At 44.9% G+C, this 19,980-nt stretch overlaps 1 protein-coding gene across 1 annotated transcript; it reads right to left on the reverse strand.

The window, feature by feature from the left end:
- On the reverse strand, window positions 544-18,787 carry TECTB (tectorin beta). The gene is made up of 11 exons (XM_005698480.2): window positions 18,709-18,787; window positions 18,428-18,575; window positions 17,153-17,343; window positions 15,666-15,808; window positions 15,488-15,560; window positions 10,013-10,116; window positions 9,788-9,871; window positions 5,339-5,501; window positions 3,731-3,803; window positions 2,319-2,351; window positions 544-778 (listed from the first exon to the last, which is right to left on the reverse strand). Exons 2-11 carry the CDS (start codon window positions 18,501-18,503, stop codon window positions 729-731), a joined length of 990 nt encoding a protein of 329 aa, XP_005698537.1. The 5' UTR covers window positions 18,504-18,575; window positions 18,709-18,787; the 3' UTR covers window positions 544-728.

Below are 19,980 nucleotides of genomic sequence, written 5' to 3' on the forward strand. Positions count from 1 at the left end.
GAGTCCTATTCAATTTGTCATTTTCTTCTCATCTTAGAAGTCTATATCAGCTATAAACATAGTGAGTGTCTACCTACGTAATGTCTATACATATCTTAAAACTTTATAGTAAAAAAAAATTAGGTTAGCACTCATGGGGATTTCTCAAGAATCGCTTCTCTTCATACTGTTCAGTTTGGAGCAAAAGAAACGTTTCTGCTCTGATTTCCACATCATCACTTGAAAGATTAAAACCCCTGCCTGGTGGCTCAACCCTGGTCCTTAGATAGGAATTGCACAGCCTTGATGACAAAGGCCCCTTCAGCAGAGTTGGCTGTTCCTGTGCATTCTGTCCCCAGTGCTGACTTTGTGCTTATTCTCTACCGTCTCCTCAAAATGTTCAGCTGTGCTTGGTTGCTACTCTTTTCAAATTAGAATAACTTTCAAAAGAGTCCACTGCAGCCCCGACTTGAATCTGGGGAAAGGAGACTTCACCGCCAGCTGTAGGGGAGAGACGGCAGAACCTAAGAGCCACAGGAAGTCACAGGAGGAAGTGGGGCACCAAAGAAAAAACGATCACTGAAATTCACAAAGATGACCGGAACACATATTTGGCCAAGCGCTATTCTCTGCTCCCCAACGATATGGTCTTCTGTTTGTTCTCTTTTGGCAGCGCAATAAATGTGGTTTGTCATTGACAGAGGAGATGGTCTTGGTGGAGGAGCTGCATCTGCCTGCCCAGCTCTCCCTTATAACACAGCACAAACCCCCAGCATCACGATGAGGTGATAGAGCACATCTGTGGACCAGACAGGAAAGGAGAGAGAAACAGTTCGACAAGGAGCAAGAACTCAGCAAGAGAGTCAGCATCAAAGGGTCCACTCAAGGGTGCTGGGTTTTCATAAACCTCTGCACGTTGTATACATAGTCAGATTGTTTCATCCTCCAGGGTTTCCATAGCTCACCTTCATCAGTGCCAGGAACCCAACAGATAAACTCAGGATATGGAACTCTGACAAATGGGAACCTGAACTTGAATAATATAGTGATGGTCCTTTTCACTGTATGGCGTTAGCTGTAGAACTTCCTTTAAGAATGAGAATCTGGGTATCATAAAGAATTGATTTGCACAATTTCCTGTAATTATGAGAGCAAAGCCTACATCTGTGAGTTTATGAATAAATAGAACTGTCTTGCCCATCTTCTCACATAGCTACCTCCTTCTCATCATTTGATGAGACCTTCTTCCTCTAAGAGGCTTCTCAGGCTGCTGTCTAAATCACTATTCAGCTCCCACCCGCCCCACTTCACACGTATTAGGAAGGGCAGGAGCCCTGCTTGCTTTGTTCACTGTGATAGTCGCACCGCCTAGAAGAGTGCCTGGTACAGAGTCAGTACTTAGGGTTGATATTTACTGGATGCTTGCGGCACGCTGAGCATTGCTTAGGGCTCTTGGCTGTGATAGTTAATCCACACCACAACTTCTGTGTATGAGACGGGCAATTATTAACCCAGGTTCAGAGAGGAAACTGGGGGATGCACGGGTGAGATCACGGCTCAAGGTCACCCAGTTCATGACGGGAGGGTCACAGAAGGGACTAGAAATATTTGTTGAATGAACAGATCATTGAAAACTCAAGCTCTCCAAATGCAGAAACCCCCAGGAAGCCACCTGGTGATGTCTGTGCTCAGACTTGGTGGGCCTGGGGGTAGGGGTCCTGTTCTGCTTCATCCAACTTGCCCCCAGCTCCTCCCTCCCTTCCAAGCTCAGGGGATGGCTGGAGAGAGACCTCTACCTCCAGTCCCCCTCCACATCATACGGGTGTGCTTTAAAGTATACCTTTTAATTCTTAAGGGACCAAAGGTAAGCTTCTTTTAGAACACAAGAGGAATTTGCTGTATGGGTCAGGAAATTCAAACAGGAACTCTATCAACCTAGAGGGGCGGGATGGGGAGGGAGATGGGAGGGAGGTTCAAAAGGGAGGGGATGTATGTACACTTATGGCTGATTCATGTTGAGGTTTGACAGAAAACAGCAAAATTCTGTAAAGCAATTATCCTTCAATAAAAAAAAATAAATTAAAAAAACCACATGTGCATGCTAAGTCACTTTGGTCATGTCTGACTCTTTGCAACTCTATGGACTATCCCCTGCCAGGCTCCTCTGTCCAGGCAAGGTTACTGGAGTGGTTGTCGTGCCCTCCTCCAGGGGATCTTTCTGACCCAGGGATCGAACCCTGCATTGGTAGGTGGGTTCTCTACCACCAGCACCACCTGGGAAGCCCCTTTGAAACACACATCTGCCTGTTAAAAACACTGCATGGAGCTCTTTTCCTTACCTGAGAAGCTATAGAGACCAGAGGATCCCCTGCCTGTAGTGAGTAAAGAGAAAATGCAGAAGCTTTAAGAAAATATCACAAAGGGAGCAGCTGTGTTCCCAAAACACAAACCTGCCTGATTTCCCCCTGATTAAACCAACCGACTCCCCATTGCCTTTAGGACAAAATTTCTAGCAGGCTTGACAAGGCTTCATCTCAGCATTCTTTTCTCAGCTTTCTATAGCAGGGCTTGGTAAACTTTCTGGAAAGAGCAGATGATAATAAATGTTTTCAGTTTCACAGACCACATGGTATCTATTGCAGCCACTTGAGGTGGTTGAAAGCAAGTGGCGACAACCCCTAAATGAACCAGTGTGGCTATGTTCCAATAAAACTTTCTGTAGAAACACTTACATTTGAGTTTCATATAATTTTTTAGTGTTATGAAATACTGTTTTGATTTTTTTCAACCACATAAAAAGGAAAAACCATCCTTAGCTTGCAGATCATACAAAATCAGGCAGTGACTGGGTTTGGGTTCCTGGCCAGAGTTTGGTGACACCAGCCTTGCCACAGGCTTGCCCACCCTTGATGTCACAGCCCCCTTGAGGGCCTGACTTCAAGACAACCCACAGAGGTCTTCCTTAAGCCTGACTAGGTTGAGTTGCCCACCTGGCCATTCCCAGAGACCCTGCCTCCCCCACCACGATGAACAGACATCTCCCTTTCCCTTAGCATTTAGCATCTCTCTCTCTTTGCTGGATGGTACATTCTAGAAGATGAGACCCATATGGGGCTTCTTTATTTCTGAAACCCCAGCACCAACCCAGGCCAAGCTTGCTCCTTTACTGGTTTGTTGAATTGCCCTGGATGCCCTGTTGCTGCTAAGTCGCTTCAGTCGTGTCCGACTCTGTGCGACCCCATAGACGGCAGCCCACCAGGCTCCCCCGTCCCTGGGATTCTCCAGGCAAGAACACTGGAGTGGGTTGCCGTTTCCTTCTCCAGTGCATGAAAGTGAAAAGTGAAAGTGAAGTTGCTCAGTCGAGTCCGACTCTTCGCAACCCCATGGACTGCAGCCCACCAGGCTCCTCCATCCACAGGATTTTCCAGGCAAGTGTACTGGAGTGGGGTGCCATTGTCTTCTCCCTGGATGCCCTAGTAGCTTCGTTTTCTGTTATTATTGCCTGCACACCATGTCTGGAAGTTCAGCACTTCCTAGTCCCTGCGGGGCATTGGAATTGCAGCCACAGGCCCAACTTTTTAGGGTAATTAACAAACTTCCCCACCGTCCCCAGGTGGGGAGACTCGTTGCGGGTAAAGGTTGTGTCTACAGGCACAACTGGTTTGGCAATTCAGTGAAAATGCTCAAACTGGCCGTGCCTGTGGACATAGCCCGACAGGAAGGCAACCGTTTGGAAAACAGAGAAGCTTACTACGGAGGGAGAGCTCCACCACCAGCACGCCTCCAGTCTGGTCCCGGAGGAGGCGTTTCCGCTTGTCACAAGTCTGGAGACACAGCAGAAGCAAAGGGGAGAGGAGGGGAGGGCGGAGGTGGGATCAGAGACAAACACAGGAGAGAAAAGAGAATTTTTTTTTTTTTCAAAAGTCACAAACTTGATGGAGTCAAAATCCCCCACACCTCAGATACTAGTTCCCTTATACTTTTATAACCAAGTGAGAGATGTATCTCATCCCTTCTCTGACTTGACAAAAAGGAAGAAATCTTTCCATCATGAACTCTTCAAGCTGGAACAAATCCACATAGCATTTGGCAGGGAACTGACCCTGTTTCTTTTGATGAGAAGTAAGACTTCTGCCCACAGTTACTGTTGTCAGAGTGGTTTGAGATGTGGTCACCTGCAGAATGTGTTCCGGTCCATTTTCATCTTTTAAAGGTGATACCAGTTATCCTTCCAGGATTATCCTTCCAGGAACAGTAAAATGTTTCTCTGCTGCCTTCCCTTTACCTGTTTGTGCATAAATGACTACTGTCTGGCCAAATAGGGATCCTCAGAAATAGAGATTATCATCTTATTTCTGCTGGTTAGTACAGGTGAGCAGGTACCCTCTTCAGAAACACTGTGTCCCTCCTCACCAAGGTCTCTGGTCCAAACAGACTGGAGGAGGTAACAGTTTGGAATTAAGCGCTTTGAGGTCTTTAAGGCAGTGGTTTTCAAACCGGAGCATGCCTCAGAATTACCCGAAGAGCTTGCTAAAGCACAGATGGCTGGGCCCACCCAGAGTGTCTGAATCAGGTGGATCTGGGGTAGGGGGCTGAGAATTTGCATCCTCACCTAACAAGTTCCCAAGTGATGCTGAGGCTGCATGGACCACACTTTGGAACCACTGCTCTAAGGACCAGGTTCACATCAGGTCCCAATGGAAAACTGTCTCCCACCTGAATTCTCTCTGCATGTTGTTTGATCTTCAGCAACTTCTTGGGGGAGAAGCAGAAGGGAAACTGACCGCCCTGCGTGAGCTGCACTAAACGTGTCTGGGAAGCTGGGCCCTTTCTCTCAGGTGATCAGAACAACTATGATCTCATGTGGGAATTCCTACAGCATCTCTCTGGTCCATCACAGTTCCTAGAGATGGACCCTCAGGCTGGTAAGTCAAGAGCTAAAAGTACCTTTGCCTTCCACCCAGAGCTTACTGCTATCACCTGGATTTTGAATTTCCCTTATCCTTTTCACTTTTCCAAAGCATTTCCATGTCTGTTATTGCTTTCATTTTCCCTAACACTGCTCTCTGAAGAGAAGGGCCGCCATTACTCATCATGGCTCTATCTTGAAAGATGGGAAAACCAGGCTCAGGGGTTAAGTGACATGGGCCAGACCATGTAGCTTGTTGGTGGCGGGGCAGAACTGCCTGGGACATCTGCTCCCACCCTCAGCATCCTTTCCTCCAGAATGTCCTCAGCACACACCTACAGGGTCTAGTGATAATTTCCCAGCTGAAAAAATACACAGCTTCTCAAATACTGCTTCCCCCGCCACACCCAGGCTCAGGTAACACTCTCGTTCCAGGGAGGGGTGGCTCACCACGGGGCAGGAGAGCTTCTCACTGTCACAGATGAACGTCTCGCAGTGTAACCACACCTTAGATAGTTTGGGGATGTTCTGGAACCGGAAGGCATTGAATTGGAAGGTTGCCCTGTGGTCTTTGCCGTTCTCATGCACAAGGACGGTTTCATCCGTGGGGCAGCTGCAGCACACGGTAGAGGGAGGGAAGCGGGGGAGACAAGGTCACCTCGTGAGCTCCAGCAAGAGTGTCTGGGGCAAAGCCATGCGTAGCCTCCTCTGGGCTGTTACACAGCATGCCATCCTTTGGAAGCACTTTGACTGGTGGCATCTCACTTATCTTCGTTTCTCTGAGGTCTCTTTGAGGGGCTATGAGATGGCTGTGGTCATCCCTATTCTACAGACAGAGTACAGCCAGGGCAAAACAACTTTTGAGAAGCCACACATCTGGTAAGTCACCACATCTCGGTCCCAAAAAAGTGAAACCCCCAAGACAGTGTCCTTGGCGGACTGGAATGTGTCCAGACTCTCAGCATGTGTCCAAAATAGAGATGGTGGTGCTAGGAGCAGAGTTTCCCAGTCTGCGGTTGTGTGTGTATTGTGAGGTTTTGCCACTGGGAATTTGAATTTACATTACATAAGTTTTATGTCCATTCTATTATACAAGACTACTTTGGCAAAAAAGTGATATTTTTAATATGCGCACAGAAAAAATGGCTTGAAGGATACTACCTAAATGTTAACCCTGGCTATTATGGACAGTTTTTTTGTGTGTGTGTGCTAAATTCTCTGTAAGGAGGATGTACTATGGGGAAGTTTCAAAATTCCAAAAGTACATTGCAGTAAAAGAAAAAGAAAATGATAAAATAGATGGACATGGGTTGAAACCCATTCTTTTCACCTGGGGGTCATTTGGCATGTAGTTGTCATGACTTGGGGGACAGGGGAATGCTCCTGGTGTCTAAAGGGTAGAGATCAGGGATGCTACAGAGTGTCTTGGAGGGCACAGGACAGATCTCACAACAAAGACTGATCCGGCCCAAAGACTCCATGGTGCTGAGACTGGGAAACCCTGGTTTAAGTACAATAATTTTTCATTTGCTCAGCACATATGGATTCTCTACATAAGTGCCAGACATTCAGCCAGGTGTTTGGAAGAGACACAGTGTTTCTTGGGAATATACAGGGGCCACAGAGTGTGGGGACTTGTGTATAAGTGATGGTAAGCATCAGGATCTGTCCTCTGTGGAACAAAGGTCTATGGGTTCAAAAGCTCAAGACCTGTGAACAGCCCTGCTTGGACCCCAAAGTTCATGCCTCTCCTGGCATGTCCCTCTGACTCTACTTTCGTTCCAACTCAAGACATACAACAGAGAGCAGAGCAACCACCTTAGGGAACCTTCATGGTGGACCCTCCCCTGCCCCCTCTATCAGAATCAGACTTTAGGAGCCAAATTAGAGGTAGGACAGAAGGGATGTTAACTCCGAGAGTCACTGAGTGAAATGAGGCATGAACACTGCACCTTTTATCTGACCAAGGCCGGAAGTGGGGTTCTGTTGGTGGAGGCCTCTGAGCGGTGACAGAGCTGGGGGCATTTTCCGAGCTGTGAAACAAGACTCTTGAAGGATCATTCGGTCTTTAAACCCGAGATCCTTGTACGAATTCAAGACTAAGTGCTTAAAATAGATCCTTGCTGCTGGAGTGTCCAAGGCCTGGTGTCAGCCAGTGGAAAACAACGTAAGCAGAGCTTTGTTGGCGGCAGGCAGGAGGTAAGCCATAGGCAGGCCTAGATGCCTTGGCACTTCTGTCTCTTGGTGCTGACTGTGGCATTTGCCTGTCCGTGACAGGTAGCTCAGGATTGTAGAATGTCCAGAGGGAGGCTTGTATACTGTCATCACAGGAGTCTCCTTTCCCCACCTGAGGTCAAAATTCCTGACAACCTATTTATTCCAATCTCTCCAGGCATCTTGAAAACTGGGCTTTCCTCCCAAAGGGCCTGGTGTGAACCAAAAGCTTGTGGGAGGTTATGGAGTGGACTTTCTAATTCTCCCCTTTGGCACTGGTCTTTGTGCATGTATCTCCAACTTCAAGGGGCCGTTTCAACTAGGCAGAGTTTGTGACTATATCAGGGCTTCTTTGATTTAGCAGCACTTAAATGCAGATTCCCAGGGTTCACCTCGGGATCTTCTGAAGTTGTAGGTTTGCAATGTGTCTGCATGAGCAGCAGGCACCCGAAGGAAATCCTGTGTGCACTGGAGTTTGAGGACCACTTGTAGAGACTCCCCTAAAGTCACAAGCATTCCCTTTTCTGTCATATCACACATCTGCCACGTGAGCAAGAGTACCAGAACTGTCTAAGGAGACAATTCCATGATGTGACAGAAGACTTTGCCCTTGTGTGGCTATTGTTTGAGAGAGGGTTCCCAATGCCTATTGGTAATTTCAAGGTCCCTATAGGTCAAGAATTTATTTTAGAATCTCTCTGAAGTCATTGGATTTGTATCAACAACAACAAAACCTAAATGGCTCATTCAATAACATATGAAATAAGGACCCAAACTGAGCTGTCATCCCTGCAGGAAGATAGGTGGCTTGCGTGTGGCCCTTACTGACCTGTCCTACCTGGTGTTCTAAGGTGATGTGTGTGTGCGTGTGCACATGTGTACTCAGTCATGTTCTACTCTGTGCGACCCCATGGACTGTAGCCTGCCAGGCTCCTATGTTCATAATGCTGCTCAGATCATCATCCCTTGACTAGCTTAGACTTGTGGAATTTGAATCTGCCTGTTCCTCAGTTTCCTCATCTATAAAATAGTGATTATTATACTACCTACTTTATAGGAATTTTAATGAAATTGAAAAAAGTATTTGTAAAATACCCATCTAGAGCAGTGTCTGGTATGTTGTAAGAGCTATATCAAGTGAAAGTCACTCAGTCGTGATCAGCTCTTTGAAACCCCATGGACTATACAGTCCATGGATTTCTCCAGGCCAGAATACTACAGTGGGTAGCCTTTCCCTTCTCCAGTAGGTCTTCCCAACCCAGGGATCAAACCTAGGTCTCTAGCATGGACTTCCCTGGTGGCTCAGATGGCAAAGTGTCTGGCTACAATGCGGGAGACCTGGGTTTGATCCCTGGGTTGGGGGGATCCCCTGGAGAAGGAAATGACAATCCACTCCAGTATTCTTGCCTGGAAAATCCCATGGACGGAAGACCCTGGTAGGCTACAGCCCATGGGGTCGCAAACGGTAGGACAGGACTGAGCAACTTTCTTTCTTTCTTCTCTTTACCAGCTGAGCCTCAAGGGAAGCCCAAGGGCTGTATGAATGCTTCTTAAATAAATATAGATAAAGATCCAAAGTGGCTTTGTCTTTGCTATCGCATCATCTTTGTCCCTGGTCCCTGTATTTTTGCTTAGCCCTGATGAGTTTCAGTGTAATTGTCTGCTTTGGTTTGGGGAACGGCCTCTTCTGAGTTTACTGTCCATTGTGTGGACAATGCCTGCATCTCTTTTGTTTTCCAAAGTTACAACTCTAAGGGTTTCTAGACAATTGTCATCTCGGGGTCAGCATGTCATCATGAACTCAAGGAGAATCCAGACTCCCTTACCCAGAAGCCCTCTTCCCTGGGAGCTTACACACTATTCCTCATCTTCACAATCCACCGTCAACAGTAGAAAGCATTCTGTGTCACGTGTTCTTCAGAGGCTGTGCCCTGTCCTTCCCTCGACTATATCTGATCGGTCGCTAAATTTTTACTGCTTCTCCCGCTTGGATGGCGTGGGATGACGTTCTTTTCATTCACTCAGCTACACTGTTGATTCAGGTCTTATCACCTTGGGCTCTAGAGCTGCCACAGCCTCTAAGCTGGTCTTTACACCTCTTGTGTACTGTTTTTAAACCATCTATGTATGATTTCTAGAATCATTTTTCTATGCTGTAATTCCAATACTTTAGTCCTCTACTCCAAATTTTAAGAATTACCCATGGAATTATTAGTCAATAAAAACAATGATATTAAATTGGATACCAACCAGGTACTCTATGCTAAACTTTTTACATGGACATCTAATTTAGTCCTCATCTGGGTTCTGATGTCAGATGGACTGGATTTGAACCCAACGTGCCTATTTCCCCATAAACACACACATACACTAATTATGTGACATTACTTAACCCCTCCTATGCCTCAGTTTCCTCATCTGGAAAGAGGAGATGATAGTAATCATACTCACCTGTTGTCAGGGAAGTGAGCTAGTACATGATAAAGCTCTAGGGATAATATCTGGTACCTAGAAAGCGCTGTGTAAGCTTTTCCTGGTACCATTACTCAGTCTGGAAACACAGAGGAAGTCACTAATGTGGCCCCAACAGGCTCCATCTCTTCCTCCCAAGCCGTCCCGAGGCAGAGTCCCCCCTGATCACCTGGTCCCACCACTTAGGCTTGTGGTCCAGAGAACCGTACCTACCCCTTGTTGATCAGCTGCCACTGCAAAGGATACATGAAATCAGCCGAGGGTGTGGCCCAACAGCTGTTCAAAACCACTTTAAACCTGAAAATGAAACAAAATACATCTCACTTGAAGCCTGAGAATCATATGCCTAGAAACGCTGGGTGATTAAAAAGCCTCTGGTCTGGTATTTTTTTCTCATCTTTGTATTTACAAATACAGACAATAAGAATACACACTTACCTAATGCTTAACCCTTTGGCTTCTACTCCTGCAAACAGATCTGAACCGATTTCGGATGTCTCCAGGATAAAAGGCGCTTCTTTCTTAGTGGAGAACTTGGCATTCTTTGGAAGGAAATTGACACTGGGTATTATGATCTGTCAGGCTGAGTAGTTTGGTCTGACAGGAGCAGATACATCAGGATGGGGTGGGGGGTGGGGACCAACCCAAAGACACAGGCTCGTGAGGCTGCAGTGAGACCCTCGAGGGCCAGAGAAGTGGCACCTCCTAGGATCCTGGTGCCATCTAAGCATGGAGGAGGACATCATATAACTGGGTTTGCTGGTTACAGTGAGACACGTACTGAATGTCGCATCTATGCCGATGAGGAGCAAGACTTGCTTGATGGAAAAAGAGTGGAATCCAGCAACGCTGGATTTCCTTGAGCAGATTCCAGCTTGGATTGGAAAGTTTTTACTTTGATTCCCAGTTCAGTTAACATTAACAGCAGAAACAACTTTATGATCACCTGCTATGTGTCAGGAACTGCCCTCTATGTTGAGAGAGTCTCTAAGTCAGGCTGTCCTGTCTGTTGAGATTTATCAGTGAACAAGTAGAGATCACTGTCTCCAGCCACCTGATGTTCTAGCCAGGGAGTTGGACAGCAGACAGTAGATTAAATGAATTATATGGCTAGCATAGACTATAGTATTCTGTATAGAAAAACTATGGAAAAAAAGTAGAGCAGGGTAAGGTGGATTGGGAGTGCAAGGAGGGGACAGGTTTTAATTTGAAATACAGTCATTGGGAGGCTTCCTTGAGGAAGTGACATTTGAATCAAGACTGGAGGGAGGAGATGCCAGGTAGGCATCAGGCCATGCAGGAAAAGGCCCTTGGGGGAGACGGTGCCAAGCAGGACCGCAGGGTGGCCAGTCTACTGGAACGCGAGTGAGTAAAGGGGAGGTGGGGAGAGGCAGGGAGTGAGGAGGGCAGGAGAGGAAGTTAGACTGTAGGGGTGGATCCAGGAGACTATGGCCTCAATTCAAGGACAATTGGGACTCATTGCCATGATTCAAGTACAGGGGAATCAAGACAAGTATCCCGGATTAATCCTAGTTCCCACCACTAACTTGGGAGTCACACAGGCAAGCCAGCCTTTTGATCCTTAGTATTCCCATCTGCAAAATGGGAATACCTTTTGCCTTCGTCTGCCTTGCAGAAATGTTTCTATGATGGTGGCTATATGCAATAGGAGCATAAAGTTTAGACCAGGATACTAATGAAAAAACTGAGTTTCGTGAACTTAGAGATTTACAGAACTGCAATAGGTAAACAATGACAGCAAGGACATCTAGATAAAATAGACCTTAACTCCCTAAGGGTCAAATTTAGGGAATTGACAAGAGGGTTCGGAATCATCTTCTAGGGTCTCTTACATTATCTTATCAATCGCAGGTCCAGCCAGGGCCTCCTGACTTGGTCACCCAGAAGTCAATTATTTTTCTTCCCTTCTCTCAGCCCCCTGCACCAGTTAAATGGCTGTAATGATTAACCAATAACATTTTTAAATATAAGTGATCAGCTTAATGTGCAAGTTGAAGTGGCAGAGGATAATGGCTTCTAATGTTCCTTATTATTTTCTGAGATTTATTTCAAGGGACTGTTTCCAAATGTAGGATCTACTGGAGGATGATAATACCATCACTAATGTAGCCAGAGGTACTTCTCCTGGCCCCCATCTCCTAGGAATCAGGAATTGGAATACTGGAATGCCTCCACTTGCAGAGGAACCCTCCTGATTGTTACAAAGTGTCAAACACAATCTTCACCCTTAATTCAATTTCTGAGAAGAAACACCTTTGATGGTCAGTTTCTCTACTTCTCACCTGACAGAAGGCAATGCTCAGTGTGTCCCCCCTACTTTCTTAATAACATGAAAATTAGGGACCTATGTCCAAAGAGCATCACCCTTTAATACCTAGGCAATTTGTTTTGGCAAATTCTGGGCTCCACCTTTTAGTAGGAGCATTAACCCAGGGGATCATACTCAGAGAAGAGTGAATAAGATGATGAATGGACCACCAAGAGTGGGATGATAGTTCGTTTGGGAAAGACAGGCTTAAGCTAGTTGAAGGACCTTCAGCAGTATCATTTCAGAGGAGAGAATTGGGACTAATGGGCCAGAGTTCAGGACATCAGATTTCACATGTTGACCTAAAATGGGAAGGCCCAATTTGTCATCATCCTTGGAAGAGATAGGGAGTTCATTCCCCAACAGTCTTGCAGAGGGTTTGGGGCATTAGATGGAAGGTCTTCCTTAATCACCTCTGAGGTTTGTTCTAACTCTGGAAGTCTATGATTTTGGTCTCTATTTCTTACATTTGTTCCATCCCAGCTTTGTCATTTTTTTCTGTCTGACTAAAAGCAACAGCCTATACCATTTTGATTGAATAAAAGTCAGCCTAATCCCACTCTGACATTGACGTTCAACCCTATAAAAGTAACAATGCTAGAGCTAGGAGCTCTCAGTTTCCAGTTTAAATGAGGTCTGGAGACCTCTCTGGTGATCCAGTGGCTGGGACTCTGATTATCCAATGCAGGGAGCCTGGGTTCAATCCCTGGTCAGGGAACTACATGCTGCAACTAAGACTAGACATAGCCAAATAGATAGACATTTTAAAAATGAGGCCGAAGTTTACAATTATGAGAATGACTACTTCCTCAGACACTGATTTGTGCCAGGAACTGTGCAAAGTGTTTTATAAGGATTATTTCATTTAACCCTTGTAACAAACCTCTCAGGTAACTGCTGTTATCCCCATTGAACAAATTCGTAGGTGGAGACCAAGAGGAGTTAACTAAATTGCCCAAGGTCGTATTACAGTAAATAGGGGACCAAGCTTCCAACCTGTGGTCTGACGTCAAGGCCTATTTTCTTAACCTCAATGTTAGGCTACTTCTGCAAGTTGACTACCTTCCTTTATTTGAGATTGAGAGATTAAAAAAAACTTTTCACCAAGAATACCAACTATAGAACCATTCGCAGTAACAAGTAGAAGAGGACGGAGAGACAGGAGAGGAAGCAGGCTGAGCAGAACTGGTGGTTTTGGAGCCCAGCGTTTGGAGCTCTTGGAATCCTGGGCAATTAGCAGTGCGCTGATTCCACTGCCCCAGGCAGGGTACTGCTCTGTCTCTGCTAATTTGATGGAAATTTATACAGGGAGCAGCTGTTGCTTCAAAAGCACACAAGAATGCTCTGAAAGTGGAAGAAGGGAGGAGAAGAAAAATACCAACCACATGGATAAGGCACAGGAAACTGAGCGCATTGCGGGAATGTTAATCAGTACCAAAACCTCAGTTGTAACCTCAACGCCCCCACGTTGCCAAGGTTCATTTGTCTGGTAAGGGTTGTGTTGGGCCCTAGGGAAGGCCTTAGCAAGAACTCATTTCTAGCTGTTCAAGGAAGCAGTCTGTCTAGCTCAGGGGATGGCCTGGTGATGCTGAGAACATGCTTCCTGATTTTTGTTTTTTCTTTAAAAAGATCTAAGGTTTGATATTCATGTCTGAAACTTTGCTCTACATAACTGATGGTGAATGATGCATTTTGACAATCATGGTGCCTCTCCATTTCCACCTGTCTTAAAATCTTCATGGGGTCATATCTACAGTTTTATTTGGTTAAAGCAACAATCCTATACTTCCAGACAGGGATTCAGTAGTAAAGATAACCCATCATCAACATGTCCCCTGGGTCTGTTGTCATGTGTAAAGCTTATTTTCCTTTCTGGAGAACCTTCCTCAGTTACTTCAGTGGTTTTGCCATTCTTTCATCACCCTGGTGATCCACATTGCTTCGAGCCCCTGCCAATATAGGTCAAGGGTTGTATGGGATTCCTTTTCTCAGGACTTAATCACTAGTGGTGTGTAGCCTGGGGCAGATCTAGGTTGTGTGGGACCTTGAAGCTTATTTAGAGAGCCCTCTTGAAAGAAAAGAATTAAAACTTTGAATAAAAAATTAGACACAGGGCCTTGAAAAGGGCCTGTGCATGTCAGATTGGAGGAGAGGGATGACAGAGCATGAGATGGTTGGATGGCATCACCAGCTCACTGGACATGAGTTTGAGCAAACTCCTGGAGATGGTGAAGGACAGGGAAGCCTGGCGTGTTGCAGTCCATGGGGTCACAAAGAATCAGACGTAACTGTGCAACTGAACAACAACAACAAAATGTTAGGGGTCATGACACTTAGTAAGTTTGCCCTGGAGACCAGTGTTAGAAAACCTTGTTTCAGACCGGGAACTGCTCTAGACCACAAGTGGGGTCTTGGGCAGATCATTTTCCCACTGGGTTTTAGATCCTGTTCTGTAAAATGAACTAGGTTATTCTAGGATCCCTTCTACGTCTCACCTTCTAAGTTCAGCAGATTAATAGCTTCCAGAGAACTGGGAACTGGGTTCCCCTTGTGGCTCAGTTGGTAAAGAATTCTCCTGCAATGCAGGAGACCTGGGTTTGATCCCTGTGTTGGGAAGATCCCCTGGGGAAGGGAAAGGCTACCCACTCCAGTATTCTGGTCTGAAGAATTTCATGACTACAGTCCATGGGGTTGCAAAGAGTTGGACCTGACTGAGTGACTTTCACTTTCAGGGAACTGGTAAAATGAGTTCCAAGAGTTCAAAGTCAGTGGAGCTCCAGGTAAGATAATTGTTTCCTTTATGAAATGAATAGGTTGCTCTTGATGGCCTTTAAGGCTATCTTCCAGTTCTAATCTTTTACGTAAAGGTTTCTATTTCTGGTTTCTGCCTGTGTTTTCCTTTAGCCAGCTGGGCTATTGCCTCCTCACTGGAAGCTGCGGATCTAAAAGACAAAGCACCTCTGTAAAAGGAGGGCAGCTGGGCTAATGGCCATTGCATACTTGGTTTCTCTGGAGTGTTTTATTCTGAGTGCCTTTAGCTTCGGTGTCAACATAGGCAGTATGCCGAAATTAGACAAAGAGGAGACCCACTAAGCAAAGGGCTTTGGAGACCAAAAAGCCAGGCAGCAGCAGCCACCCTAAACTTTCCCCTTACCGCTGTCCCAGGTAGGAAGCTCACTACACCGTGCCCGATGTTTTAACAAGAGTTGGATCCTAAATTTAAATCTCTAGAGTGGGTTGTAGTGGAGTCTAATCTTGGTTAGGAATTAGCCTGTGGCTGTCTTTACGGCCTACTGACCTTTGGTAACTCACAAGATTTCTCTTGTCTCAGTTTTCTCATCTGTGAAATGGGAAGATTAACCTCATTTCTCTGTGACACCTTTCCTTCCATCCAGTCTATGAATCTGAATGTCTGTTGCATCCAGTCTTCAAAGAGGCTTAGCACTAGACCAAAGCTTATGATTCAATGCCAATTCAAGAATGGGCTTTCACATACAGCTTAGAGGAGAACAAACACTGTGGAAACATCCCATCATCTCCTGTAAAGGCCACAGAGCAGCAGTGGGGACCTGGAGACCACTTACAGTATAGAAGTTGAGAGACAGCTGGCTTTCGAACGTGCCCATGCTCCCATTCTTCACGTGAACAGTGGCCACTCTGAAAAGGGGGGAGAATTTTGCATAAGGGCTGAAACATGCCTGGTTGACCGGGACTGCAGAACACGCGCAAGGCAGCCAGCCCTCCTCTCTCAGAGCAGCTTACCTCTGGTCAAAGGCAGCCTGGTTCACCAAGTAGGTGGAGTGATAGGTGCAGGAAAAGGAGTAGTTCACGGGCTGGTTCTTGACGATCACGGTGCTGTCGTTGGAAACGATGTGACTGTAGAAGTGGTAGATGGGGGGCTTGTACTGGAGAAAGGGAGCAGGCAGTTAGGGCAGCCCTTTACCCCCATGGTGTGAGTGAAAGCTCTTGGAAAAACGATGGCTCAGAACAAAGTCCGTGGGGAGCCATAGACGTTTGCCATTGATATAACACCCATTCTTGTTTGTAGGTGAGCTGACAATTTTTGTAAAGAGTTCTTAAGTCTGTTCAAGATTGTTTAAAATAATCTAAGTTGAATGTGGTACACTTAAAATAAAAATCCATATACCTATCAGGCTTCTGACCAAACTGAACTAGTTCAAGAGTCTCTCATCTCCCAACATCAACTTTTTATTGATTTCCCCTGCCCAAGTAATCTTATGTGACACCTTCACCTATCTCCTAGCTCGAGAACATTACTGCCTAGTTCTTGGTCTTTCCTTCTTCCAATCATAAGCACTAATTCTGAGATTCTTTCCCCTGACTTCTTAGACTTTAAAATCACCGAATATTAGAGTTAAAGGGGATCACCAATATTCACTTGAACAGTGATCTGCCTGAGACCACACAGATGATTTCTAGCTCATTTTACCAGGATATCAAAAAATGAGATGTTTTTGTTAATCATGCCCATGATTCTTCCCACTAGATCACTGAATCACTGAATCACTGTGGGGCTTTTAGGAAGCAAATGTGGCCCCAGGATCTGAGGCCTAGTAGATGTACCCTCTCCTATAGTCAAGGTTGTAGGGATACTAGACCTAGTCTTTCTTCATGATTGTATCGCTACTGGTTGTGGCCTTGAACTGTGACTGGGAAGTCTCCGATTTCTCCTCCATTCCATAAGGACGCTTGACAAGAGGTGTGGTTCCTTTTCATTCTGATGACCTGTCCTAGGTACTTCACAAGACCCAATTATGGGCTCTGTTATACTTTGGTCTCTCCTTTAAGATGCCTTCCAAATGCACTTTGTCACCACTCCAAAATCTTAAGTAGAAGATGGCCCACCTATCCAGCCCAGGAAGAGTGGCAGCGATGAGCACATACTCAGAGCTCCAAGTGACACGGAGGTGGGAAATGCATCGAGTTGGCTGTAAGATGTTACAGAAAACCCTGAATGAACTTTTTGGCCAAACCAATAGTTTGTTCGGCTCACAGAAGGTGGTCTAGCCGCTCAGGCAACAAATTAGAAGAATAAAATTTTAATCCTGAGAGTTGCCTAAACTAGGCAGAAGAGAACAATTTAAATAACACTCACACCTCAGGAAATCTGGGGGTCGGGACTGACTCTTAATTGGAAAGTGGTGAATTTTGAATCCTTTTAAGGATGGACAGCAGATGGGCCCACTTGCCTCCTTTTAGCAGCTCTTCCCTGTGTAGTTTGGACTTACCTCAGACTGGGTTCCACAGTAGGACTTGTTTTTAGGTGACAAATCTGGGATTACAAATTGGTAGTAACCTGCTTCATGGACCCCATTGTAACACAGCCCACCAAGCGCCAGCTGGTGCACTTCCCATCCATAGGGGCACTCAGGGATTTTGGTGATGATTGTTTTGGGATAGCAAAACACGAGAATGACATCTGGAAAGATGAGAGACAAGGTTTGAAATCGGATCTGGTAATCATATTAATCTACATATGGTGGGCTCCTATTACAGCTGAGCATGCAAAGCAGTTGGTTAAAAATATTTTCCCCACTATTCTTCATGAGCTGTGATGAAAGTTCCCCCCCAACATCAGTCACTAAAGTTTCCCATTTATAGATTTTGCAACCTCTGCGTAAAATCTGCACTATTCTTAACGTGTATTCAAAACTGGTCCACGTTTAAACTTGAACGTATTTTAAGGAATGTATTTTTGAAACCAGATCGGATGAATTGGAAATACATGTATATTTCAGTCTGGTATCATATATGTGTATATACATATTTTTTAATCCCATGAAATGAGCACATTAAAGTTAAAATGTCAATTTATGCATAATGCTATGAAATTGTAGTTTATGGCACAGCACAGAAAATCAATAATCAAACGGAAAATATGAAAAAGAAAAAGGCAAAGATTTTATCTCTATTTATTCATCTATCTAGCACCCTCAATGTGAGAGACATGGGTTTCAATCTCTGGGTTGGAAAGATCCCCTGGAGAAGGGACTGGCTACTCAATAGAATTTTATTGCCTGGAGAATTCCATGGACAGAGGCGCCTACAGTCCATGGGGTCTCAAAGAGTTGAACATAACTAAGCAACTAACACTTTCACAATTTTAAAAAGTGTAAGTTTGTCCAATATGCTTGTACTCTCTGCAGGAAAAATCGAATGGGCATTGGGGTCCTTAAGTGCTTCTGTGTGTGTCTGTTGCTCAGTCATGTCCGAATCTTTGCCACCCCAGGGACTGTAGCCCATCAGGCTCCTCCATCCATGGGATTCTCCAGGCAAGAATCCTGGAGTGGGTTGCCATTTCATTCTCCAGGGGATCTTCTGGACCCAGGGATCGAACCCAGGTCTCCCACATTGCAGGCAGACTCTTTACCATCTGAGTCACTAGAGAAGACCACGTGGCTACATAACAGCATTTTCCTAACAATATAAGTATAATGAGCTCTGGGAAGATATGCATCAGGAAACAGTCCTTTCCAGGAAAATGGGGTAGTACCAGAGCATACCTGCTTTATTTGGAGTGCAAGATCTTGCAGAGGCTTCTGCGAAGACAGCCAGCAGGACAAAGGCCCTCATCACCATTGCTCTTGCCAGGTGGCCGAATCAAGCTGGCCAAACGTTCACGGTTCTGCCAGGGCCTGAGCCTTGGTCATTCTAGGTCAGAGATATGTGCAAGAAATTAAAACCAAGGGTGAGAAGGAAAGCAGCACAATCAGAGGATATTGATCCTGTCTCCCATTTCTAACGGCTCCTCATCTGGGCTGGGAGGCAAACAAGGGGCTCATACCGCAGAGAGCGTCAATTTCACACGCTGCTGCTCATGTTCCCAACTGTTTCATTCTCCCAGACTGGAGGCTGCCTCTCAGGTGCTCCTCAAGCCTCTGTTCCCAGTCCTAGCTGGACTTTATATAGCCCGAGTGTGTAAAAGAAACCTACTCCAGATAAATCACAATGAGCACGCATTATCCACTGTGGGGGGAAATAAAAGGCAGTCTTGCACAATAATCCGATTGGAAGCTCAGTTACGGCCACTTGAGGCTAATTTCTTTTGCTTCACAGAGTTGGAGAAACTTTTTTTAAAAACTAGTTTTTAAACCAGGAGTGAAATAAAAAGTTGAAGTTTTTTCCTCCTCATACAAAAAATAACTGTGATCAGAGGCAAACTATTTTGTGCATGCTTCCAGGTTGCAGTTTTTTTTTTTTTTTAACATCTTGTTTTCTTAGGTTTATTTCTTGCTTTCTTATTTTTTATGTGTAGGTGATCTAAACTGCGAATGTAGAAAGATATAAGTCCCACAGTGTTACACCTGATACTAAAGGAAAAACAGGCTGTTTGTGTTCATGCAAACATGTTAAAGATTTTTTTCTCTAATATTTTATAATAAACCCCGAACTTCTAGAGTTTCATCTAGAAGTTCATCTAGAACTTCATTCTGAAATACAACTTTGTTTGTAGACACCTGAGTTTTCTAAAGTCTTGTTAGTCTCCCAAAGTGATGATACTGGAAGAAGGAACTTAGAAAGACAATTAAAAAAAATTTTTTTTTATGGAAGTATACCTGATTTACAGTGTTGTGTTAATGTCCAGTGTATATCCGTTTGATTTATATATATATATATATTCTTTTTCATACTCTTTCCTATTATGGTTAATTATTTAATATAGGTCCTTATGCTATACAACAGGACCTTGTTGTTTATCTATTTTATATATACTAGTGTGTATGTGTTAATCCCAAACTCCTAGTTTATCTCCTCCTACTTCCTTTCCCTTTCAGGAACTATAAGTTTGTTTTTGTGTCTGTGACTCCTTCTGTTTTGTAAATAAGTTCTTTATATCATACTGCAGTTTCCACATACAAGTGATATCATGACATTTGTCTTTCTCAGAAAGGCAATCTTATGATTCAGTTCTTAGTCACCAGACAAGATCACCCCAGAAACAACAGATAAAATGCTGCTCTTGCAAATTTCCAGATACATTCTCTTGGAATTTTTAGCACCAGAAAATTTAAGAATGAAAAATAAGGGTTTCTTTTAGCTTTTGTTTTTAGAGGAA

This window comes from Capra hircus, chromosome 26 (assembly GCF_001704415.2).
Source record: "Capra hircus breed San Clemente chromosome 26, ASM170441v1, whole genome shotgun sequence".
Lineage (NCBI taxonomy): Eukaryota > Metazoa > Chordata > Mammalia > Artiodactyla > Bovidae > Capra > Capra hircus.

What these genes read in the sequence shown, in the direction of transcription:
- TECTB (XM_005698480.2), bottom strand. Translation starts at nt 18,503, where the DNA reads ATGGTGATGAGGGCCTTTGTCCTGCTGGCTGTCTTCGCAGAAGCCTCT. An exon ending in ACTGTGGAACCCAGTCTGAG is followed by an intron (nt 15,809 to 17,152) that starts GTAAGTCCAAAC and finishes CCCTTTCTCCAG; the next exon opens with TACAAGCCCCCCATCTACCA. An exon ending in TGTCTCTCAACTTCTATACT is followed by an intron (nt 10,117 to 15,487) that starts GTAAGTGGTCTC and finishes TTCCTTCCAAAG; the next exon opens with AATGCCAAGTTCTCCACTAA.